This window comes from Talaromyces stipitatus, genomic scaffold (genome assembly GCF_000003125.1).
Source record: "Talaromyces stipitatus ATCC 10500 scf_1105507295523 genomic scaffold, whole genome shotgun sequence".
Classification (NCBI taxonomy): Eukaryota; Fungi; Ascomycota; class Eurotiomycetes; order Eurotiales; family Trichocomaceae; genus Talaromyces; species Talaromyces stipitatus.
Genome location: NW_002990113.1, coordinates 154288 through 178753, shown reverse-complemented (window position 1 = coordinate 178753; position 24466 = coordinate 154288). Strand labels below are relative to the sequence as shown.

The 24466-nt window shown below is 46.2% G+C and overlaps 9 protein-coding genes across 11 annotated transcripts; 4 read left to right on the top strand and 5 right to left on the bottom strand.

Moving 5' to 3' along the window:
• Positions 1-1688: 1688 nt before the first annotated feature.
• TSTA_060370 (Pfs, NACHT and Ankyrin domain protein) lies at positions 1689-6793 on the bottom strand (the record flags this gene model as incomplete). Its single annotated transcript, XM_002339888.1, has 2 exons — positions 1689-5743; positions 5816-6793. Coding segments are annotated over 2 exons (4961 nt in total), but the record flags the coding sequence as incomplete, so codon positions are not given.
• Positions 6794-7576: 783 nt separating this feature from the next.
• On the bottom strand, positions 7577-8446 carry TSTA_060360 (uncharacterized protein; the record flags this gene model as incomplete). Its single annotated transcript, XM_002339887.1, has 2 exons — positions 7577-7969; positions 8018-8446. 2 exons carry the CDS (start codon positions 8444-8446, stop codon positions 7577-7579), a joined length of 822 nt encoding a protein of 273 aa, XP_002339928.1.
• A 1173-nt stretch (positions 8447-9619) lies between these two features.
• Positions 9620-10249, top strand: TSTA_060350 (uncharacterized protein; the record flags this gene model as incomplete). The annotated part of the gene is made up of 2 exons (XM_002339886.1): positions 9620-9764; positions 9814-10249. 2 exons carry the CDS (start codon positions 9620-9622, stop codon positions 10185-10187), a joined length of 519 nt encoding a protein of 172 aa, XP_002339927.1. The 3' UTR covers positions 10188-10249.
• Positions 10250-10811: 562 nt separating this feature from the next.
• TSTA_060340 (endothiapepsin precursor, putative) lies at positions 10812-11891 on the bottom strand (the record flags this gene model as incomplete). Its single annotated transcript, XM_002339885.1, has 2 exons — positions 10812-11404; positions 11456-11891. 2 exons carry the CDS (start codon positions 11889-11891, stop codon positions 10812-10814), a joined length of 1029 nt encoding a protein of 342 aa, XP_002339926.1.
• A 1203-nt stretch (positions 11892-13094) lies between these two features.
• On the bottom strand, positions 13095-13854 carry TSTA_060330 (uncharacterized protein; the record flags this gene model as incomplete). Its single annotated transcript, XM_002339884.1, has 2 exons — positions 13095-13769; positions 13825-13854. 2 exons carry the CDS (start codon positions 13852-13854, stop codon positions 13095-13097), a joined length of 705 nt encoding a protein of 234 aa, XP_002339925.1.
• A 1372-nt stretch (positions 13855-15226) lies between these two features.
• TSTA_060320 (uncharacterized protein) lies at positions 15227-17674 on the top strand (the record flags this gene model as incomplete). Its single annotated transcript, XM_002339883.1, has 6 exons — positions 15227-15452; positions 15485-16419; positions 16468-16690; positions 16738-17256; positions 17306-17344; positions 17396-17674. The coding sequence occupies exons 1-6, from the start codon at positions 15288-15290 to the stop codon at positions 17672-17674; spliced, it is 2160 nt and encodes a 719-aa protein (XP_002339924.1). The 5' UTR covers positions 15227-15287.
• A 406-nt stretch (positions 17675-18080) lies between these two features.
• On the top strand, positions 18081-19731 carry TSTA_060310 (uncharacterized protein; the record flags this gene model as incomplete). Its single annotated transcript, XM_002339882.1, has 2 exons — positions 18081-18243; positions 18302-19731. The coding sequence occupies 2 exons, from the start codon at positions 18081-18083 to the stop codon at positions 19729-19731; spliced, it is 1593 nt and encodes a 530-aa protein (XP_002339923.1).
• Positions 19732-20217: 486 nt separating this feature from the next.
• Positions 20218-23048, top strand: TSTA_060300 (uncharacterized protein; the record flags this gene model as incomplete). Its single annotated transcript, XM_002339881.1, has 6 exons — positions 20218-20754; positions 20818-21692; positions 22124-22251; positions 22339-22710; positions 22756-22904; positions 22931-23048. Exons 1-6 carry the CDS (start codon positions 20339-20341, stop codon positions 23046-23048), a joined length of 2058 nt encoding a protein of 685 aa, XP_002339922.1. The 5' UTR covers positions 20218-20338.
• Positions 22721-23928, bottom strand: TSTA_060290 (uncharacterized protein). 3 transcript variants are annotated; one of them, XM_002339879.1, is made up of 5 exons: positions 23880-23928; positions 23668-23795; positions 23480-23616; positions 23216-23358; positions 22721-23129 (listed from the first exon to the last, which is right to left on the bottom strand). In XM_002339879.1, exons 2-5 carry the CDS (start codon positions 23785-23787, stop codon positions 22927-22929), a joined length of 603 nt encoding a protein of 200 aa, XP_002339920.1. In that variant the 5' UTR covers positions 23788-23795; positions 23880-23928; the 3' UTR covers positions 22721-22926. The 3 variants fall into 3 exon arrangements, with proteins under 3 accessions (XP_002339920.1, XP_002339921.1, XP_002339919.1); XM_002339880.1 differs by having other exon boundaries at positions 23668-23896; XM_002339878.1 differs by having other exon boundaries at positions 23480-23896.
• Between the last annotated feature and the right edge of the window lie 538 nt (positions 23929-24466).

Genomic DNA, 24466 nt, shown 5'->3' with positions numbered 1-24466 from the left:
GGTTCTCTGTGGTATTGCCCTAGCCCATGATCAGTAAGCCCAAACCACTATCAGCTCCTAGTGTAGTCAGGCCCCATCCATGTGTTGTGCACAGCTGGCTTATACAAGATATGTATCGCGCTAATTGTTGCATTTTACGTAACGTAGATGGGAAAATGATTATGTTAGCCGCACTACTCCATTCAACTCGCAAGCCAACTCTTGGTTAGATTTATCGTAAATCTATTGCCTCACAGAGAGTATATAGGTGTATGGATTAACCAGCTGCTTCTATTCTATCCACCCTTACTGTACACTGGGAAGATTTGACTCTTGCCAATCACTATCTAACATGCTTTGATTGTCAAAACCAGTCAAATCTTCAAGTGTCATGTCCCTGTTTCCGGCATAGTTTCTGCGCTTCCACATGTTTTGCGCCCACATTTTCACCATTTTCGGGCTCATCGCGTCCTCGTCTTCTGCATCATCGCCCATCCAGTCGCCAAATCTATCCAAGGGATCAAAATCGTAGTATCGTACAGAAATGAACTCTTTTCCTTTCCGATATGCGAATTCGAGATCTCTTTTGACTAAGCAATATACCGGTCGCCTACCATTTCCATTCATATCTGCGTACCAAAAGCCAACGAAAACGCCTGCACGGATGAATACAGGAGTTGAATGTAGTTCACAGCCTGGGTCATCTTCCTCGAAAATGATGTCTTGTTGTACATAACTTTCTTTCTCCACCGACGGGATTGGTTTGTCTGGACAACGTTTTGAGGGCATTGTGAATCTCGTCTTCTTTAAAGCGGGCTGGATCGAATGATTTGGATTTTGTTTCCGTTTGCGTTTTGGGGTTAGGGTTAGCAAGTCGTCGCTGCAGGTGCACTACTGTACTAAATTAAAGGGATCGACAAGACGAAGTAGAAGGAGACGGATCAAGAGCCGTGGATAACCACCGTTTCATCTTGATAGAGGCACGGCATCGTAAATCAGACTGGAATTATCAAAGAAATACCTTTATTAGTCACTTCTTGTTTGTATGTGAGCCACATTCCACCGAGTCGTTGGCGAACAACTGTAGGCAAACTGAATGTATAAGCTAGCCTTCTAAGTGAAGCCAAGGCATTGCTCTGATGTCAGCTTACTTGAATAACATTTACTCATAAGTTGACAGGTGCAGCCACATCAAGAAGTAACTGTTCATCGTATCTCGGGTCACCAGGAAGACAAACGAGCGATGAGAGGGCCGCCAGATTAATTGAGATAGATGAGGGCAAGAAAAATGGGAATTCGAAAGCGCCATTGACTCCTGAACAGGAATCTTCGGGCTATCGAACAGATGCCTGAATTGTCTTAGCGGTAAGTATCGAATCTTTACGAATGGAACAAAGCTGGGGTTCTATGGCCGATTAACGATCAGCTGTACCATAGAGAACAATCTGAAAGTGTATACAACCGTTGGCTACCAAATCTGGGACCTGAAAAGTCCCTGTGATATCATTATTTAGCTGCTTACATCTGTAAGCAAATAACTGGTGGTACAAGAAAGAGAAATATAGATGCATCGAAAAATTGGTTCATATTGAGTTAGAAAAAGGCAATTCTTAAATGTATTTGTCAGATCCACGCTCTTCGCACACGTTTGGACAAAGTATGTTCTACTGAGCATTCGCAGGGCTACAAAGCATGAGAAGAAAGATGATATTTCATGGCTTCACAGAAAAACCACACATAGCCGCCCACTTCTGCAATATTTGTGTAATACGACGATGCTCTCATTCAGCAGCAGCATGGAGAGCATTGCCATAAAAACCACCTTGAGCATTGACATCCGCTCCCTTCTCGAGTAGTAGCTGAACAATATTAAGATGTCCTCCATTAGTAGCAGCCTGGAGAGCATTGCCATAGTAACCACCCTGAGCATTGACATCCGCTCCCTTCTCGAGTAGTAGCTGAACAATATTAAGATGTCCTCCATTAGTAGCAGCCTGGAGAGCATTGCCATAGTAACCACCCTGAGCATTGACATCCGCTCCCTTCTGGAGTAGTAGCTGAACAGTCTCAAGACGTCCTCCATTAGTAGCAGCCTGGAGAACATTGCCATAAAAACCACCCTGAGCATTGACATTCGCTCCCTTCTGGAGTAGTAGCTGAACAGTCTTAAGATTTCCTCCTTTAGTAGCAGCCTGGAGAGCATTGCCATAGTAACCACCCTGAGCATTGACATCCGCTCCCTTCTCAAGTAGTAGCCGAGCAATCCCAAAACGTCCTCCATTAGTAGCAGCCCAGAGAGCATTGCCATAGTAACCACCCTGAGCATTGACATCCGCTCCCTTCTGGAGTAGTAGCTGAACAATCTCAAGACGTCCTCCATTAGTAGCAGCCTGGAGAGCATTGCCATAAAAACCACCCTGAGCATTGACATCCGCTTCCTTCTGGAGTAGTAGCTGAACAATGTCGAGATGCCCTCCATTAGTAGCAGCCTGGAGAGCATTGCCATATATTCCTCCCTGAGCATTGATATATGCTCCCTTCTCTAGTAGTAGCTGAACAGTATCAAGATGTCCTCCATTAGTAGCAGCCTGGAGAGCATTGCCATATCGTCCTCCTTGAGCATTGACATCCGCTCCCTTCTCAAGTAGTAGCTGAACAATCTCAAGATGTCCTCCATTAGTAGCAGCCTGGAGAGCATTGCCATATCGTCCTCCTTGAGCATTGACATCCGCTCCATTCTCAAGTAATAGCTGAACAATCTCAAGATGTCCTCCATTAGTAGCAGCCTGGAGAGCATTGCCATAGTAACCACCCTGAGCATTGACATCCGCTCCCTTCTCAAGTAGTAGCTGAACAATCTCAAGATGCCCTCCTTCGGCAGCAGCCTGGAGAGCATTGCCATAATAACCACCTTGAGCATTGATATCTGCCCCCTTCTCAAGTAGTAGCTGAACAATCTCAAGATGTCCTCCATTAGTAGCAGCCTGGAGAGCATTGCCATATCGTCCTCCTTGAGCATTGACATCCGCTCCCTTCTCAAGTAGTAGCTGAACAATCTCAAGATGTCCTCCATTAGTAGCAGCCTGGAGAGCATTGCCATATTCTCCACCCTGAGCATTGATATCTGCTCCCTTCTGGAGTAGTAGCTGAACAGTCTCAAGACGTCCTCCATTAGCAGCAGCCTGGAGAGCATTGCCATATTCTCCACCCTGAGCATTGACATCCGCTCCCTTCTCGAGTAGTAGCTGAACAATATTAAGATGTCCTCCATTAGTAGCAGCCTGGAGAGCATTGCCATAGTAACCACCCTGAGCATTGACATCCGCTCCCTTCTCAAGTAGTAGCTGAACAATCTCAAGACGTCGTCCATTAGCAGCAGCCTGGAGAACATTGCCATATTCTCCACCCTGAGCATTGACATCCGCTCCCTTCTGGAGTAGTAGCTGAACAATCTCAAAATGCCCTCCTTCGGCAGCAGCCTGGAGAGCATTGCCATAGTAACCACCTTGAGCATTGACATCCACTCCCTTCTCAAGTAGTAGCTGAACAGTCTCAAGATGTCCTCCATTAGTAGCAGCCTGGAGAGCATTGCCATATCGTCCTCCTTGGGCATTGACATCCGCTCCCTTCTCAAGTAGTAGCTGAACAATCTCAAGATGTCCTCCATTAGCAGCAGCCTGGAGAGCATTGCCATATCGTCCTCCTTGAGCATTGACATCCGCTCCCTTCTGGAGTAGTAGCTGAACAATCTCAAGATGCCCTCCTTCGGCAGCAGCCTGGAGAGCATTGCCATAGTAACCACCTTGAGCATTTATATCTGCCCCCTTCTCAAGTAGTAGCTGAACAATGTCGAGATGTCCTCCTTCAGCAGCATCCTGGAGAGCATTACCATATCCTCCTCCCTGAGCATTGACATCCGCTCCCTTCTCAAGTAGTAGCTGAACAATTTTAAGATGTCCTCGTTCAGCAGCAGCCTGGAGAGCATTACCGTATCCACCGCCCTTGGCATTGACATCCGCTCCCTTCTCGAGCAGTAGCTGAACAATCTCAAGACGTCCCTGCTCACAAGCCCATTGTAATGCAGTTGTTCTTGACCCGTCTACTTGATCAATTGCACCTGTCTTATTCACATCTATCCGACACAGTATGCCTTGATGGCCATTGAACGCAGCCAGATGCAGTGCCTCCATTTGGGGTTGTGGATGATACGGCATTGCTGTAGTCCAAAATTTAGGAAACCACAAGCGGAATCGCTCCGTCCTGACGTCATATAGCTTCCAGGCCCGGTTTACTATCTCATCATCTGGGCATACTACGTCCCGAAAATGATCGGCCCAGTTTTCTGCAGAATAGTCCAGTAAGCTCCGTATAGACTCTTCGACATTACTGACCAGATCATTCAGAAGAAGGTATTTGAGGCATATTTCAGTCATTTGTATTTCTGTTTTGCGCTGCTCAAGATGCCAATGCATGTTGGCAGATCTATCGTGTCTGCTAATGAGGAACTCTCTTGCAGTCTGATGAATGAGATAGATTCTGGATTCCTTGATGAAAACAAACAGTCCACAGAGTTGGCGTATCTTTTTGTCTAATGCACTAGGGTTCAGTCCTGCCTCCGCTGCTGTTTCAGCATCTGGAGATGTTGCTACACCTAAAGCCATAGCCATCTCCTGAACACTTAGCGGACGTCGCGCGCCAACAATAATTCGCAGAATGATTTCTACCGTGGCTTTCTGGTCAGAAGGAGCTCGATTGAGTATTCTCTCGTATGCTTCGGGGACATCCTTTGGAAGTGATGGAATTGTTTCATTGTCTGGCCGAAGACTATTTTTCAACGTTCTTTTGATATCATCGATTGCTAAATACAACCAGAGGTATGTGCGATGCTTCATTTCACGCAGCTCTTTTATAAGCCGCTGTTGCGTGTCAGCACGCAGACCTAGGTCCTTCCCAAGCTCAGTTACTTTGACTTTGACTACTAGGTTGATCTCTTCGTGAATTTGATCGTTCTCTTCTTCACCACGGAGATGGACCTGCGGAAAAAATTCAGTAACTGGCCGAAAGCAATCTTGAATATCATCATATGGTCGACTTGTCACGAGAAACTTCAACCAATTTCCTTGACTGGCCTGGTGTCGGTCATGAAATTCACGAAGTCTCTCAATCAGCTGTTTCTGGTCTACATCATGGCACTCATCGAGAGCATCAAACACACAGACTGTATTTTTAAATATACGATCAGATGTGGCCGCCATGAAAATGCGCCACATGTCGTCCACTTCATATTGAATCTTCTCTTTATTCCTTTCCCAGAATGGTAATGCATGTCGCAACAGTTGTGGTTGCCAGCTGAATAGCTGATGAAGCACGGCACATAGCGCAGTAGCAAGATTATTCTGCTCGTCATTATCCTTGAAAAAGAAATACACAATGGAGACAGTCGGGTCGGAGGCCCCAAACACGCTATCAATCAGGGATTTGGCGAGTACGGATTTACCACATCCTGGGTCGGCCGAGATCCACAAGAGATTATTGCTTGTGGCGTTCCACCAACGCAGGTACTCAGGGCTGTTGAGTACCCACTCACACGTTCCTTCCACGCGGTTAGGATTGATATTTTTGAACTTTTCATAGGTCGACGTCTTGAATGCTTGATGACAGCGACGTTGATCTTCCGTCAAGACTCTCTCCATTTTCTCGCGGTGATGGCTTTCTCGTTGATCGAAAGCCTTTCTTTGGTCCTCCTTAATATCTTTAAGCAGGGCTATTGATCGTAGAATAAAGCGTCGTGTTAGACTGTTCGAGAAACTATCGTATGATACCGGCAATTACTTACGGCACATATCTGCAACTAAGCTCTCTTGAGATACACCTTTTGGCACATAGCCTAGCAGCTCTTTCGTAAAGGCTGCAGCCGCTAGTGCAGCATAACCTTGCCATTGTTTATTCTTATGTGAGTCGGCATAATCGCAAATACCCCGTACCACCAGGCAAGGAAAGTCCGCCATTAAGCCCGCCGCCTCCATCTCAAAACACAACGCACCGGTATCCTTGCGGATGGCCTCCCTCGTCTTTCCGTCTTTAATCAAAGTATTCCCAGATGCAATTGTTCCATAATGTGTTTGTGGGTTGCCGTCTTCACGGGTGATACGATCTTCCTCCCACTTCACCAAACACTGATCACAGGATGCTTCGTTCTCAGGATGCTCATACTCTATTTTGAATAGCCGGTCCGTGTCGACGTCAGGGCGGCTGAAGGTGTTCCGTGTCCGTTTATTTTTCCCAATAGCTTCTTGAAGGTACACTGGATACTGAGGATCATCATATAGTTCTGCCGCCCTCATCTGAGCCAGCGCGTTCAGCAACGACTTTGGCGGGCTATTCAAGGACCCAACAAGTTGAGTTTTGCCATCTCTGCCGATTTTGCGCATGTCGTGTTGAATGACGCCGCCATAAGAGCCTTCAGGACGACTGACCACAATGTCACCAAGGCGAATATCGTGCTCCACGGAAGGAGCTCCTCCGCCAATGCCCACCATCAAGCCGATGCGGAGCGAGTCACGAAAGGTTCTCATCATGTTATTAGCAACTGTGGTGGCTGAAGTAGTCCCGTATTGTCCATCTGGCAGACACGCGATCACGACATAGTGACGGCCGATCCGACCTAAGGTGTATGTATTGGAGTCCGTCCTTTCCTGCTCTTGGAGAATACCGAAATTCTCGTCCAGCATCTGGATTGCGGCGGCTGCTTCGATAGGTAGGGCACATATCCAACCGATCTGGAACTCATATCGGGACGGAGGAGTTTCCATGGTTCAGAGTCGTGACATCACAAATATGTATCGGGTTGAGTGACGAGAGAAAACAGTTCAACAATACGAAAACATTGTTTCATGATAGATACGTGGCGTGAGGTTCATACAGATGTGTCGACAAGGCTGAGCGATAACAAGGCTGACTTTGAGGTTGAGGGCGGTAAGAGGGAGTTCATGATTGGAAGAAACTGATACTCTTAGCACAAGATCCCGCAGCATATCTACCACTTCATTGGCTGAAATTTGAAGCGATACAATCTGTCGCATCATACCTGACCATTCATAATATATGTGAGCGTAGGAAATCCGAGTGCGATAAAATCCAGCAGTGTAGTCGATTTTGGCTACTGAACCCAGTGGAGACAAGTGTCAAGTGCTTTTTGAGATCTCTCAGAAGTGTTGGATTGTATGTAACAATCTCTAGCAGTTTATCTCAACGTATCAAATTATGTATGCACAAGTATGGAATCCTTGATCCCCTTATTGTCCTTCTTGTTCTTGTCTCTAAGTACAGTCCAGGTGGAAGATATCTTTTTACCCCCTGTTCGGTGGATCAGTGTGTGGCTCGCTATTATTGGCTGACAAATCCCTTCTGTCTGATTGGTTGAATCAGCTTAGCTAATCCAACAAGAAGCATGTTCCGCCCTAGAAGAGTTCCTTATTCGTTAAAGTAGCTACCTGTCATAGACCCCAGAAACACGGTACAGAAAAAACAGAGACATGTTGATTTCAAGTCAAGTTCAGGAAGAATAAGGCTAGTAGCGAATAATCTCAACCCCGGTCTACGCTTCCACCACGTTTGGATAAAAGTCAAAACAAGCTTGAATCGGTCTTTCGCACTGAACACAAGAGTACTTGAACAACGAACCCTTGGAATGGATGTCATCCACACAGTCTTTGCACAGAGTATGGCCACAGCTGAAAACGTTCCAGTTCTCATTGAATGTTCTATGGCATACAACACACTTTAAAATATTGCGCCGCTTTTGTTCGTTGATTTGTCGCTGCAGGAATTGAATCTGCCGATGGAGCTCTCTCTCTTTCTTCTTCCATTCATCCTTTTTCTTCTTCCATCGATCCCTTTCTTCCTTCCATCGATGTCTTTCTTGGGCTGATTGTTCGTTTTGCTTTTCTAAGGCTTCATACTGTCCTTGTATTTCAGTCACCAATTGCCTCTATTGATTGTCAGCCATGATCGAGGAATTTGGACAAGAGTTCCTTACGATTTTAGACGGAAAGCTCGGCGTATCCGAGTCTTCTCTTCCTCGTTTACCAAGAGATGATGTCGAGATCGCATGGTCCATTGTGGCTTGGTAGTCTCGGTAAGCATAATCGAGATGACGAGTATTTCGACGCCGTGGTCGTGATGGTTGTGAAAGGAGTGTGCTGCTATCACCCTCGTTTTCACTAATTTCGATGACTGGAATACGGAGATTCTGTACTCCACTGGACTCTTCACCAGGCGAAAGTCGCTCACTAGATAGCTGCAACGGAGGTAATTCCTCATCGAAGGGAATGGTTGAGGGAGGAGAACCAAGTGATGTCTGTGCAGCAGCTTCGGTAGCCAGGGATTCACCTTCTCCTCCATGTGTGAACCTTGGGATATGCAAATCGCTGACCAGGAAATAAGCTGGTTGCTGCTGTCCCTCCATTTTGTCGGATGTGTCAGCGTCGACGAAAAAAATTGAGATGAAGGATTTTTCCTACTGCGGTGGGAAGTTACCCCAATTTATACCTTTTCTCGGCCAGCAGATATCCGATGATTCGTTATTTCAATGGGGCTGAGCGATCCGTCTCTTATTATCTCAGGGGTATTAGATGCAACGCTGAAAGTGCAGATGAGAGAAACTACAACGTGAGGCGTAGAATCTGGCCTATCAGATTTCTACCACCCAGGAAATGTGGCTCGATATCATGCAGCATAGAGGGTACTCTTTCCCAGAAATTGATATTCACAATGGCTCGCGACCTGACGCATCCTAATCAGGCAGGAGGAGGCGTCATGAGCGGCACTGCGACAGCTCTCATGGTTTTCGTCGACCAGTCAGTGTACTGGTGTATTATAATGCCGGAGAAAATCGGCGAGTGTCGCACACAGCCATGCCTCTGGTGCCGACTATACCGAAGAGGAAAATACTCAAGAAAAGCAGCGATATCACCATCATTGCAAGGTGTCTTTGTCTCTGAAACATGTGCTGATTGAACATACATTGAGCCAGTTCCCCTGGAGCTAGAATCGATTGCTAATAAGCTGCAAAGGTGCAATTTGGCACCCCTTGGATATCATCGTGGCTGATCAGACACCATTCCGTGAAGGCCTTGTCTCGCCTTTCAAGTAAATACCGCATCAGTCATCCATCAAGGTGATTTTGATCGTATCATTAATCAGTTATCACTAATGCGGTGTAGGAAGCTTACAACCAGTTCCCACAGAGACGTCGACATCTTAGGGTTAGCAATCAATATAGAGAGTTGGCCAAATGGAACGTCAGAGTAGAGTACGTCCCCAATGTTTAACGTCTCGGTTGCAGGAGTTGTGGTAGCATGGCGGCGCTATCCCCAAATTTGACCATCTTCCAGCGAACCTTCCCAAAATAGTTTAGCGTTGTTTGGCACTGCACGCACAAGATATCAGGCCAGAGATAACCTTTTCCTTCTCTCTACCTCTCTCATTTTTCGTTATCCCACTACATACCCCGCGGTGAGTTGTGATCGAATATGGCCTAGTCCTGTTTCTGACTAACCGTGATTTAGTGCTCCTGAACTCAGACAATCCAGTGACCACTGACAACACTCAACTCCAAACACACTACACTGACCGTGGGATGTCTATCACTTCAACCTCTTCTCACCGTCTTGGAGATGAAAATATTACCGAGGAACGCCGCCTGCGCGCACTGATGGTGCAACATCCGCCTCAAATACCGTATTATGGCGTGTATGTGCGCCAAGCTAGTGGCCAAGCCGGAGGTGAGCCAACTCCTGTATTCTCTCTAGAGCCACACTAACCTCAAACTAGATCCTGCACAGCCCATGAGACACTGGGAACCGAGCGGCCTGATTGACCCAATCTACGAGGGCAAACGTCGTCAGCGGGCTGTATCCAAAAAGGCAAAGGCCATACGAGCAAAGGTCCAAAAGGGGCTGGACAGCGTTTCTGATCAGCATACCGCTTTGAAGGATCAAATCCAGGAGCTGAAAGGGGAGCTGGAAAAGGATTTCAGCGATCTAGACCGATTGGTTGCCTCTCTTACCGTGCACTGGGTCCGTATCGAGGACGATATTGCTAGGGAGTATGGTTATGAACAAGCAGATGAGGACCAGTTGAAAATTCTCAGCTTAGCATATACAGACGCAGAGGAGCAGTGGTATCGCACACATTCAGAGATATAGGACAGATCACGCGCAATGGTTTGGTGCTCCTCTATTATGGACACAACATCCGTCCTTGACAGCCATCCAATTCAATGACGGAGGGGCTTGTATCTTCTTCCAGAATAGGAATAATTTGGGGAAGTGCGGAAAGATACTCAGCTTCATGTTCCATCACAAATTGCTGACGTCCTCGGAAAATACAACCTCTCATATCTGGTTGATTTTCCTCTGCCATGAATTGGTCATAGTGGTCTGCATTAAACTGAAAATAAATATTACAAACAAGACCATTCTGAAACACTTCCTGTGATTAGGCTTATAACAACTAAATAGTTACACCTATACAAGAGTTACTGCACAACCTCAAGACAACCCTTCCCTCGAGAGCAGAGTAGAATGCCCTACTGTTTACAACAAGCATTTGACATCAGCTCCCTTTCGCAGTAGTTGCTGCACAATTTGAGGATTCCCTCTTGACGACTGAATCGTAGTTTAAATGAACACTAGTAAAATGATACGCCTGGATGAACAATCTCGTTGCTCCCCGAATTCTATAGCCACACTTCTTGAGTTGTAGGCCCATGACGTTTTTTCGAGTTGTAGTTATTGGATTCCTCATACAGAGCGCGAACGGATGAGGAATTAGCCCATCACAACACTTTCCAGAGAAGAGATACCGAAGGCCGGTAGTGGTGTGGACTTATTCATGAAACCTACCTGACTATGTTCATAGTCAAGGATTAATACTCCGAGTTGAGACCACCAGGAACCGAAACTATATTCATAATCTGAGTCCGTAGAGTTGTCTCCTGTGATTATCGTAACACATGTAGTACCTGTCTGATCACGCTGGTACGGTAGATAAGCACCAGGAATCGTAAACGTCCCATTCCCAAAGCCAAAGGTGAAATCCGGTAATGTTGCATTGCATGGATAGCGATACGTGTTTTTCGCAGCCGACCATGTAGCACCAACACCTGTGAAGTACCAGTCCAGGAGCTTTTGCGGCCAAACAAGGGACTGTTCTTCCGTGGAGATAGTTGCTGACCAGGTCGCAATTGGAGGATTTTTTCTACTACCGGCTGATATGGCTGTAATATTGATACTCCATGTAGGTTGATTGGCGTTCCTTTCCGCCCACGCAATATCAGCACGATTATTTGGGTTTTCGAGGGCTCCAAAGGTCAATGTGCCGTTCTTCCAAGCACGGTATAAGTCAAAGGAACATTTCCATTCTACAAGTACGGTCAATATATACTCGCCTGCGGTTTGAAATTGATACTTACCTGTCAGCTGATTCCGAATCGCATACATAAAATTCGGTGAATCAGGAGGTTGCCACGGGTATGGGTTAAGTCCAATAACTCCACTTGCTCCGCCAAACGGCATAATTCTCCCGCTTTTCTTCAGATCATATTCCCAGAGTTGACCGAATGCAATGTCAGAATAGAGTACACCCCCAATATTGAATGTCTCGCTACCAGCAATCGCCGTAGCCTCAGCACTATCCGCGAATGTGTACAGAAAGAGAGGCACACCATAGTTCTCCGATATAATTTCATTTACCGATGTAGAGTCACTGCTGTTGTACACGGGACTGCCGCTTATCACTGCTCCCTCATAAGTAGATTGAATTAGGGTTCCATTGAATGTGGTATCGAACTGGACATCGATAGTTTGTCCGGGCGAACCTATTTCAATTAAGCCGATCAGGCTTTGCATGTTAATAATGTCCCTTTAAACATGAGCAGTAGCATACCCATCATTGCCAACAGTAAGAGGAACTGTGGAACCGTAGTTTGTTGGGATGCCTACTGAGGATGTGCGGATTGACCGCTGTGCAAGCACTCGATGATTGTGCCGTTGCCTGTGATGAGCCGTATTAGCACAAACCAGCGAGGCCATGGCCATGTACAAAAGGCTAGTTGTAACGCAAATATAGAACATCATGTCTTGCCTTTAAGCCTCCTGTTTATGAGAAGATATTCAATGTCACAGCTTGATGGAAGCCGGTCATTTATATCTTGAGGTGCAGATGGATTATGGGACATAACTGAGTGGAGATCCTATTTACTTACTACGTAGTAGACAAAGCAGAAGCGCACTAGTGTTTCATGTAAGAACATTGACTCATACTTATGATATTAATCAGTCCGTCTCCACACAGTGGCAAAAAACAATCGAAGGAAAAAAGATGAAATGCTGGTCAGCGCCATATACTTCTGTGGAGCGACCATGACTCACCCTGATGCAAGCTAACAGAAATCCAAGCATACTATGTCCTTTCTGCCCGTCCCATTAGTGAATACAAAATACATAGTATGATGCACTGTAGTCGATTTAAGCTACTGGGCCGAGATCCACACAGCGAGATCGGGGAAGATTCTCGATCCACATGAAATTAGGGTTTAACGGTCCCGTCTATTATTCATTCTCCTCCTTTCTTTTATCTACATGCAGCAAGCAAGAAAAGACTAGCAAGACCTCACATCATTCTAGAAATTTAATTCACCAGCGATGCATGATATATCTATCTGGTTTCTGAAAGTTTATTAATAGGGGCTTATTAGTTGTTCAATCCGGTCCGGAGGCTGTTTCTCCTGATTAGATATAGCTTTAAAGTAGTCTCTCTGTGGTACTGCCCTAGCCGTGGTCAGTAAGCCCAAATTACTATCAGCCCCTAGTGTAGTCAGGTGACTCAGGTCCCATCCCATCCATGTGCTGTACACAGCTGGCTTATGCAAGATATGTATCGCGCTGCTTGTTGCATTTTACGTAACGTAGATGGGAAAATGATTAGCTGCACTCACTCCATTCAACTTGCAAGCCTACTCTTCGATTACATTATCGGCATAAATCTATCGCCTCACAGAGAGTATACAGGTGTATGGGTTAACCAGCTGCTTCTATTCTATCCACCTCTTACTATACACCGGGAAGATTTGACCCTTCCCAATCACTATCTAACATGCTTTGATTGTCAAAACTAGTCAAATCTTCAAGTGTCATGTCCCGGCTTCCGGCATAGTTTCTGTGCTTCCACATGTTTTGCGCCCACATTTTCACCATTTTCGGGCTCATCGCGTTCTCATCTTCTGCATCATCGCCCATCCAGTCGCCAAATCTATCCAGGGGATCAAAATCGTAGTATCGTACGGAAATAAACTTTTTTCCTTTCCGATATGCGAATTCAAGATCTCTTTTGACTAAGCAATATACCGGTCGCATCCCATTTCCATTCATATCTGCGTACCAAAAACCGACGAGTACGCCTGCACGGATGAATACAGGAGTTGAATGTACTTCACAACCTGGGTCATCTTCCTCGAAAATGATGTCTCGTTGTAAATAACTTTCTTTCTCTATGGAGGGGATTGGTTTGTCTGAACAACTTCTTGCGGGCATTGCGTATCTCGCCTTCTTTAAAGGGGGCTGGATCGAATGATTTGGATTTTGTTTCCGTTTGCGCTTGGGGGCGGAGCGGCGAGACAACTCTGAGATAGACCGTTGAGTTGGTGATTTATCGCTTGTCATGTCTTCTTGAATCGACAGGAGTGGCTTGAGCAACTTGCGGGACTTCTTGATAGAGCAGTTCATGAACTATTACCTCTGTGATTAGCAGCCTCTTCTCACCGTACAAAAGAGGGCACCATACCTCTGGTTTGGCGGCCTGGATTTCCTTCATCTCTCGCGTCTCGGCAAGATCTCAAAGCTGGAGCCAGAATATAGCTTGACGGTGGAAGAGAAGTAAAAGGAAAACAGAACAAGAGTGCGGACGGAGACCTTTATATAGTGTATCACCGAGCGTTTTGGCATCCTAGGATGCCGAAGCCCAACCCGTGCGTGCGATGCTACAGCCAATCATAAATTTCAACGGCCACTAAGGAGCAGGCTCTGTCTACTCAGGAACACATACACGAACGTACGAGCCCAATCATTGGTGAAGGAAGCAGCTGCACCCCTTCTTTGCTCGATCGTCCTTCCGTCTTAGATAGTGCTCGGCGTAGCTGAGAATCGTGGTGTATGAGACACGAGCTTCAAGGCGCTGTCTGGGCCTATTAGCCGGATGAAGTATGTATAACCAGTGATGAGAATTCCGGTTAGTGATATGCAAGGCTAGATAGACTAACTCGTATCTAACTGTTTTTGTTCAGTACATTCCTTTTTTCAGTTAACATGTTTTATGAAGCCAATACTACACTAACGCATTTTGTAGACAAGACGGTGAAACTTACAACATTGTCCACCATCAGTGTACAAGGCGCACATGCAATATGTCTCAACCAAGCTGTCCAACGCGTAGATGAGCAACAATACCATTCTGGCTGCCTCATTTCCGACTCCCATCACATCCAACCGGCTCGTCATGAAAAGCTTTCACGGTATCTTTAATTTTCGGTGCTGAATCAATCCCCGAGCTCCCGGGCTATAGGGTAGTAATTCTCTATGTTCGTCACACCTTGAATAACGCCTTGCAAAAGCCCATGCCTGCTGCCATATTGCCTATTCTGTTCAGCTAAGCACTGTAGCCTCGGCTAAGCAGCATGCCTTGCGTATCCGCCAGCTATAGATGTACATTGGCAGCATACCTTACTGCCTAATAAGGACAAGTCGCACCTCGACATGTTCGAAGGACAAATCAATACTATCCAATTTCTGGTCATCACCATTAGTCTCGGTTCTCAATGGCTAGGTTTCTCCTTTTTGCTGATTGTCACATCCGACTTGTTCCTTTTCGACAGATGGGTTTTCTCGTTCAACATCAGTCATTGGGCTTCCATATGTTTATGTGACCCACCACGTCCCAGAATAGGCAGGATCTGTCCTCGAATTAGCCATAGACTTCTCTAGTTCATGATGAGCCCTTACCCGAAGCGTTCTGGCACAGCCCAGGTGGCGAGTCACTGTTTCACTGCAGATTAGCTGAAGTGCTGATTAGTTATAGCTCCACAGACACGACGTATTTCGGAATCCTGGGATGCCGAAATCCTAGGTCTTATGGCTATAAAGAGTCCTCGATCCGCACTTCTGCTCTCCCTCCCTTCTATTTCTCTCCCATCATCAAGTCATCCTTCAGATTCCACCTCCGTTAAAGTTGCTGCTGACATCCTATGCACGATGGACTCTGCTGCTTCTAGTTCACAAATAGCACCCTCACTTAACCAAATGGCTAGTTCACTGCTTGATTTACTTGAGAAACTCCAAGAGCTTGCCAAAGTGCGAGAAACGCAAGAAATCGAGGACGTGGAGCGGCTTCCAGAGGTAGAGTGCCCGGAATCACTGGTGAGAAGCATGCTAATCGCAGAGAAAACTAGTTTCGTGACCTCGTCCATCAGCTATGTCAAGAAGCCCCGGCAGTTGCTCAAGCCATTGCGGTAGCAATCCAAGAAAACATCCCAACTTATGAATCGCCAACTCCACGGTCTAACTCAAACTCGTCTCGCCGCTTATCCTCGAAACGCAAACAGAAACCAGATCAGGCTTATCAGCCGAGTCATCCGATCCAGCCCGCTTCAAAGAAGCGTCGCATAACGCAGGAGTCCCAGATTCTCGAAAAGAAAACCGAGGATCCCATTGGATCCATGGCCTGTATTGACACGGATGGGGTCCAATTAACATCGAGACGAATGAGCAAGCCAGATGTCTTTCCTTGTGTTTCGACCTCCGGGGCGCTCATCACAGATATGGAGATCGCTCCTGAAACCGAGGACAGCCATCCAGAGACGACGCCGATATCTCCCGATGGCGTCAAGGAAGTATCACCGTATATGCCTGACACGGATTTGACAAAGGGCGCGTCTTTCCTTGAGACGGTTTACCACGTCGTCAACGTCGTCAACCAGCTGAAAAACTATCCGAGCGGTCTGCCACGTACGGTCCACATTCAGATCCTTCAAACCCTTCAGACTTACCAGGAGACAACCATGGAGTCGAACAATGACCAGTGGTCAGACGGAAGTATATGGAAGCAGGTGCTGGAAGGAGGATCAGCCGCAAACCGTCGGTATACCATCCTCAACATGCTCGAATATATGGGAGCCTCGAAATGGTACGACAGCCAGATTGACCTGGCACAGCGTACAGGTTTAGGTCACAAGGGAGCCGCAACTCAGGTGCTAGATCGCATCACCCGTCATAAGGACTTGCTCAACAGAAAGCTGATCACCAATCAACTCTCTAGAGGAAAGAAATTGCGTACGAAGCTGGTCAAAAATCTTGGACTGGGGATCCTGTTCAGTCCAGATATATGGTGAGTATCAGCCAATATAGTCTAGTTCTGTGCTGACCGGGCGTACAGGGATTATACCAAAAGAAGTATAGGTCAAATCGACCTGCTGGTCAAAAAGTTTCAGGTGGATGCACAACGGATGACCCTACTTCGAATTCTTGGTGCGCAGGTGCAACAACTGGTCAGACATGGCTCCACTGACCCGGAAGCCTTGTACAACTCGCTGAAAGAACATGATCTGGTCTCTGAACCAGAAATTCAGAAGATCAGAGAGAGCCAAGAGTCAGAGCATGTAAGAACGTTGCCATCTCTCTTCTTGACCGAGCTGACAATAGCCAGAATGCGCTACCAGAAGGGGCATTGGATACAGCAGTTGACAATCTGATCAATCGGGTTGCCAATCAAATTTTCACTAAGCAGAGTCTGGAGGATGTTGACACGTTCTCAATTCCTGGAAATGTAAAATTACCGGGCGACTTGTTTTTACGGTTCCGCCCTGGGGAATGGCTCAATTCTTGGGCTATCATGGCAGCGATGCAGGTAGCAGACCGGCCACCTTTCGTCAAGTTTAGCGAATGCATCCCGGTGAACGACATTGGAAGGCATGGTCGAATGCGATCAATCAAGAAGCCCTTCCAGATCTGGGCGAAGAAGATCGCCGAGCTCCGCAGAGAAGCAGAACATGGACTGGAAGACTGTCGACCCCTAACATTCTTCTCTCCTATCTGTAAAGAGAATTCACATTTCACGCTACTCGAAATCAATGATGGCGAGAAAGTAATCCGACATTATGACTCCCTGGCAGCGCCTACTACTATCAATGGCACAAAGAAGACGAGCATTGCCGCTCTAGTTGAGGTACCACCATTCTATCAGATGTCAGAAGCATTATCTAACAACGTTATAGGATGAGTTTGGTGATTTAGAGTACCAATATATTGAAGCAGTAAGCTTTTGATTTGCGTTCGTCTTGTTAATCAGCTGCTAACCTGAACAGCCTACACCGCAGCAGAGTGACGATTGGAGTTGTGGGACTCGAGTGATCTGGAATTTCAAGCAGCGATGTAATGGGTTTGATATCGGATCGTGGGATACTGTGCTGGACTCGGAACGCATGCAGTTGGATATTGTAAACGGTCTTATGGCGTGTATTGACTCGCACGCTATACGCAAATATAGCCGAAACAGCAAACGTGGGGTCACTAATGAATTGCCAAGATGCAGTGGTGTGGAGGAATCGTCTCGTGTTCAGATATGCTCAGCGAGTGAGGCTTAGAGTAGAGCTGCGTGGAACTCAAATATAAATTAGACTAGTAGAACAGATTCGAATTGCTATTAACCCATCCTGAGATAACAGAGAAAATTACCACTTGACCGAAAAAGGGATAACCCTCAGTGCGGTTTCTGGTAATGGTTGTGTATGCCCATTACCGTCTTATCCATATTCGGCTTAGCGTATCCCTAGTCACTTATATGGGGGTTCGCGCCGTAGACATCTTGGCGACCACCGTGATTGGTTAAAACTGGCTAGCCCACAGCTTGGTTAGGCGCGAAGGTCGCTGATATTCAACAATTGTTACCACTCAAGGATCAACTCTCTCCTCCTGCCGAAACATTCTCCTCTCTGCAGCGTTTCAGTCAATGTATGACACCACCTTCTCAATACTGTCATTTATCCGATTATGAAAAGGAAAGTCGGCTCTCACGATGATATCGATAAACGGCCGGTCAAGCGGCGCGAACAAGAAAGTTCGCCGAGTACAGGCTTCGTGAACGAACAACAGCAAACTCAACCACAACAGCCGCCATCACCATTATCAGAATATCTTGGAAAAGAGGCCAGCAGTGAGTCCACATTGGTATTGGGATATAATTGACTAAGCTAAGAAACTGGTTGATTCAGAATGCAAACGCACTGCAAATGCGCCTTCCTTTTCGGAGTCAACCTTTCTTGAAGACAGAATTTGGAAGTGGATTGAGCGGATTCCAGATGAAGTTCATGAGCTGGAAGATATGAGTCAGCCACCATCCAAGAGGTCGCGATCAATCTCGACCGATCGTGGCAGGACCCGATCGGTTTCGTCCGATGCAAGCACATCGTCTCGAGATGCGAAGTCATCAGCATACAAGGATGTCAACTATGTTGCTATCCTTGGACAGAAAGGCTGCTTCATGCAACCATCAATGGCCGGACCGATCACCGAGGACGCTGAGCTATGCGAGCGACTTCTTCGTCAGCCGAACGAGATTCCTACTGGCACTCTATTTGAGGACGAATACGTCGACCACTTTCACAATACATTGCGGAATCGGTCAGAAGCCCGCCTGCTGGTAGATTTCCATCCCCTTCTCATGCCATCTGCCGAGAATATATATATTCAAGGAAGCGAAGAACTGAAACATGTGATCGACGGTTACAATGATCCATGGCTCAAGACGGAGCCAATACATGGACCAAAGCCACAGCCGGATCACGCCTGGGGCTTAAAATGGTCAGCCTTTTCAGAACCACAGCGGCGAAAGCTTGGAATTGAGCCCGACAAGAAATCTGTATATGCAGTGCGAGACGACATGTACTTCCCTTACTTAACGGCTGAAATCAAGTGTGGTAATCAGGCTTTGGAATTTGCTGATCGTCAGAACATGCACAGCATGTGCATTGCCCTTCGAGCGGTGGTCAGTCTGGCTCGGGCTGCTCAATGCCTGGATCAGGTACACCGAAGGATCCTGGGGTTTTCCATTTCACACGAATTAGAGGACCTGCGGATCTACGCGTACTATCCGGAGATCAGTGAAGGAAAAATTGAATACTTCCGCTGGTCGGTGAAACAATTCAATATTTGGTCAAACGATGAGAAATGGGCATGTTACCGTTTTGTGGAGAACGTCAATTGTGAATTCCTTCCTATTCATATCAATCGATTGAATCATTTTCTGGAAAAAATTATCGATCCTCAAGATATTCCCTTTGAAGGTAACGACGACCAGGATTATGGCTCCCAGGAATCACGGATTGGATCTCGAGAACGATCTGCATATAGCCGCGCTCCATCCTCGCAATATCGGGGACATGCGGAGCTACGTAGCATGATCCATAACCTGCAACAACAGTTAGAAGAACAGAGAGCGGAGCAGAGGGCACGGGAGGAGAAGCTTCTCGCTCAAATGGAAGAACGTGAGGAGAAGCTTCTCACTCAAATGGAAGAACAGAGAGCAGAGCAGAAGGCACGCGAGGAGAAGCTTCTCACTCAAATGGAACAACAGAAGGCACGAGAAGAGAAATTGTTAGACCAATTATTTACACGTCTTGAACATAATGAGAAGCCAATATGATATAAACCGTAGCCCTATTGCTAGGGACTTGAATTGACAACTTGACATTTTGTAACTAATCCTTGGATGCTGCTGTCGGCTTAATATATATGGCTTTACTATACACAGTTAGCCATGGTAGATAGGCTCTGATTTATATTCAATTCGCACATGATGAGGAAATTGAAAATCTTCAATACTGCACTGAAGGAGAATCAATTCGTATCTATCGCACGGATTAACTATATACCGGTTGGGTGTTCTGAACTTTGATTGGACCTTACCAGAAAAGGTTAGTTCATTCCTATCCCCTTAGGGTTATTTTACCCTAACCAGTACCCGCTTTCAATTTTGAACACATGCATGTGAAAGAAGACGGCTGGTTCTCACAGCCAATTACCTAGATGTACTAGCCGCTTTACCAACCCACGACATCTAGCCCCACCCTGACCTCTTCCCAAATGATGTCCGTCTACTCTGTACGTGCTTATACATAGTATATTTGTTGCTGGCTGAAAACTTAATAAAATTCATAAACGAAACATCAAATCCAACACAATACCGCGGCACCCGGTGCAATACTCACTCGTCTTTAAACCCTGCTTCTTGATCATTCATATCGACTACGATGGCCGAAGCTGTAGGCCTGGCTTCTGGATTGCTGACCTTGGCTTCTTTTGCTTTTCAGTCCAGCGTCACACTGTATGAGACTGTCAAGAGTTTCAATTCTCATCCAAAACGTGTCCGTGACCTTCTCGAGGAGCTGGAGGCTCTGATTGCGGTTCTAGGTCCGCTCAATGACATGGTCAAAAACCCAGCGGGGACGTCACTCCCTGCGCTTGATCTTCCCCTGAAAAGATGTGGAAATGCCTGTAAAGAATTTGAACAGCAGCTTATGAAGTGCTTATCGCGATCTGGCGGCGATCGGACAAGCTTTCGCGACTGGGCTCGATTAAGGTACATGAGTGATGATATCGATGGGTTCAGGCGATTACTCGCTGGGTACAAGTTGACTATTAGTATTGCCCTCACTGACGCAACACTGTAAGTGTGTGTTTTCGTGCCTAGCCAATATGGTTAGGGTACGTTGAGTTAATAATTCTGCAGTCACCAGTCTTCTATTACCGCCGAAATCCTCGAAAATCATAAACATCTGATCGAAGTTGCTAAGGACGATCTGGAAGCACATCTTGAAAGTATCGATGAGAAACTGGAGCGTGTACTTGGACCGGCTGTGGCAGCCTCGGAGCGCGATACTTTGGAGATGCAAGAGATGAAGGAGGAGCGACTGAGCACTGAAAGATGTCTCCAGATTTGTGCACGCTTATCTGAGCATATCGAGCAGATTCAGCTCCATCCCGAGCACAATGATCATCATGCTGGATCACCGGAGCCTGGTGCTGTACCTGAAATGATTGTCAATCAGGGGCTGCAGCAATGTAAAGAGAGCCTCATCTTAACAGCTGCAAAGTTGGAAAAACATATGCAGGATATCATGAATCGGATGCTTGCGAAATCCAGGTCACATTTGACGTCGGATGAGGAAATTGCGAATTTAACAAGATTACGAGATGAGTGGGAAACAGCCCGCCAGTGCATTGGAATATGCTCGCAAGCAGACAAGCATCTCAAAGAAACTGTTACTACCATTGAAAACTATGGCACTGGCGATGCTATTCAGTTCATGATTTCAACCAACGGACAAATCATCCATGGGAAGAACCGAGGACTGGGTTGGAGAACTAGGCAGGTCGGCGGCCATCTAAGTGATGATTCTCTTCAGCAATTGTCCCGGGACATGACAAGCATTAACCTCCGCAGAACTGCAGATGAAGAGTTGTCGCAAGACACTCAGCAACCCACTTCTGCTGATCAGGAAAGCCAAACTCAAGCGTACAGGGAGCGTTACGGGCGAGGATATCAACTTACGCCTAAATCGTCTCTAGGCAACACTCCTGCTTCTTTCAATCAATCAGGCGGCAGTACTCCACCGAAAAAATCATAGGGTTATACTCTTCCGGTCAAGCATTGTTTGGTGTTTCAATAACTGCAGTTGCTCAAGGTCCAATGAGTTACCAACCACATTACTAAATGTATGAGGTTTGATGATCTTGCATGGGAACGAAGCGACAATATCTCTTTTGATCAGGAGATAGAATCTCTTCACTGAAAAGGTCCTTCGAGACATAGGAGGCTTCATCATCCGGCATAGAGGTGGCCCGGCAGAGGAACTTGAGTATCCACAGAAAAGGTCATTCCATCTAATAATATTACATGTGATCCAAAGCTGGAGGATTGGTTTAAGGTGCAGGTTCAGGGATACTACTTTTGGATGGGGGCATTGAATATCCTTAGCCTCCAATTGTATCGATAAATAGACAAAATAGGATTCAAGAAGTATGATTAAAATTAGGTTCTGGTCCAGCTCCGTGTGAGTATTCCGAAAAGGAGGTTACACTTTCACAACTCTTCCACGAGCGGAAGCTGTTAGATGACCGAAAGGCCCAGCCCCGACGGATTCTCATCCAAGAGCGGGCAGGTGTTGGAAAGACAACGCTTTACAAAAAGATCATCCACGACTTTTTACACCAACAGAAATGGGCAGAACTTTTTGATCACATCATATAGATACCTTTGCGAAGACTTAAGGGGATGTCAGACTTGGATGAATTTTTCCATCAGGAATTCTTTAAACACGAAGCAGAGCGCGACAGTTTAGTTCTAAAACTCCAGAAAACAGCTTTGGACCAAACCCATAAGAAAACTCTCTTGCTATTGGATGGCCTGGACGAAGTTTCAGAATATCGCAATGCATCCAGAGCCGACCAGACTAAAATATTCAATAGCTTATTAAATGAAGACAATGTGATTATCACATCCCGTCCACATGCCGTGAAGCTTTTGGGCCTGACTCCTTTTGACCTGGAGTTAGAGACTATTGGGTTCCACCTTAATCAAGTACAAGCTTACTTAGCGAAAGCCATGACGGATCCAGATACTGTCAACCAAATTTATTCCTTTATTCAGAGCCATTGATTGATTCAGAGACTAGTTCGGATACCCATTCAGCTCGATCCATTGTGCTATAGTTGGGATAACGACTTTCGTTCTGGTGCTCTGCTACAAACCATGACAGCAGTATACCAGGCTATTGTTGACATCAAACTCAGTTCCGTTGAGACCGGATCTCTGTCGTGAGGACAAATATAAGAGTTCCTAGAATGATGACTTGGGATCTGGATAGACATCGCGAGTACGCCCCATCTTCTTCCAGGTGTCCACCCAACTCTGGCGTAGCGCAGGGTTGCTCAAAGACGACAAAGGGGTTCCCCCGATGAAATTCAGTCCTTCCTGGAAGATGTAGTTGGCTATATCTCTCCATTCCGACGCGGACTTGCCATCAAGCTTCTCTAAAGGATCTGATATTCGTAAGCAAGGTGTTATGCACACATAGTACATAGTATTGATTGCCGTTATGAACCTTAGGAGGGGAAGCCCTACTTACCATCTGCTGTTAATTCTTTTAATGACGGCAAATGGATAAATTTCCAGAGACCGCGGTCATCGTGATCAACACTAGAGGTCTTCAGTGCATTTCCTGTGTCCATGTAAAGATAATCGCCATTAGAGGCCTTGATATGTCGAAACCTAATACATGCACTCCGTTAGTAACACCGGCCTAGGAGTAGCAGGATGGCCCAAGGAACGAGGAGAAACAAATATCAGCTTGGAAAAAGAAAGAGTCCAGATTAAGACGATATAGACGAACCCTTCGTGTCTTTTGGCGCCTAGCGTCCACTGACAAGCTGCTTTTTGTGCGGGTGCAGGAATGGGTTTGCCGCTGCCTGTGAAAGAAGTAGGAGTCGCTGTTGTCGGCTGGGGAACGAAGCCGTCAAATTGAAGAAGCTTCCCGGACATGAGCATGAGCCAATCTGTATCCTGGAACATGGTAACTACTTGGCTCTGACTCCAGTCCAGATTCTCGCATGCATAAGTTACTCCTGGACCGAAACTTGTCAAGACATGATTTCGGCGATGTTTATTCAATATGAGATAGCTTTTCCCGTCTTTCACCATGATCAAAGCTTGCAGAGAGAAGATATAAGCAACAAATGGCCTAAAGATGAAATTTTCATCTATCAGTTGCGAAATCAGGGCCGTGACTTTACCTTGTAATTCCGGGATCAGACAAACTTTACCATGTTCCTTCCCATTTTATATGCCTCAGGATCTAGGTCGGGTTTGAGTGTTTTCCTCATTTGGTATGCACATAATGCTTGTCTGCTATAGTCTATTTGTCCTAGACTAGTCAGAAATTAAATGAACCAATTCGTACTTCTGGTAAGCGAGTTGTAGCGCAAGGCTAGGTCAGCTATGGATTACTTATCAGAATCCCTGCCTGCATGGAACCAATAGCTTTTATACTTACAGCTATAAAAGTACTCTTATTTCACAATTTCTCTCTAGGCTGCAGCGTAACATGGCGTGATTACTTTGCAATATCAAAGCAATTCCGTGTCAGACCTACACTGTACTATCACAGCCAATAGCTGAGGAATTCAAACAATCCTTGTCGTTAGGGATCGATTTGCCGTCGGCTAGGATCGAATTGTCTTTTGGTATTAACTGCGGTAATTTCTCTCTGGCAACGGCCCATATGCGGTTTGGGCAAAGTTTGAACGTTTCTGTTGCTTTTTCAAAGGCATCCAGGAGCTCTCTGTGAGAGGTGTCCTTTTTCCACTTGGAGTTCTCAGGC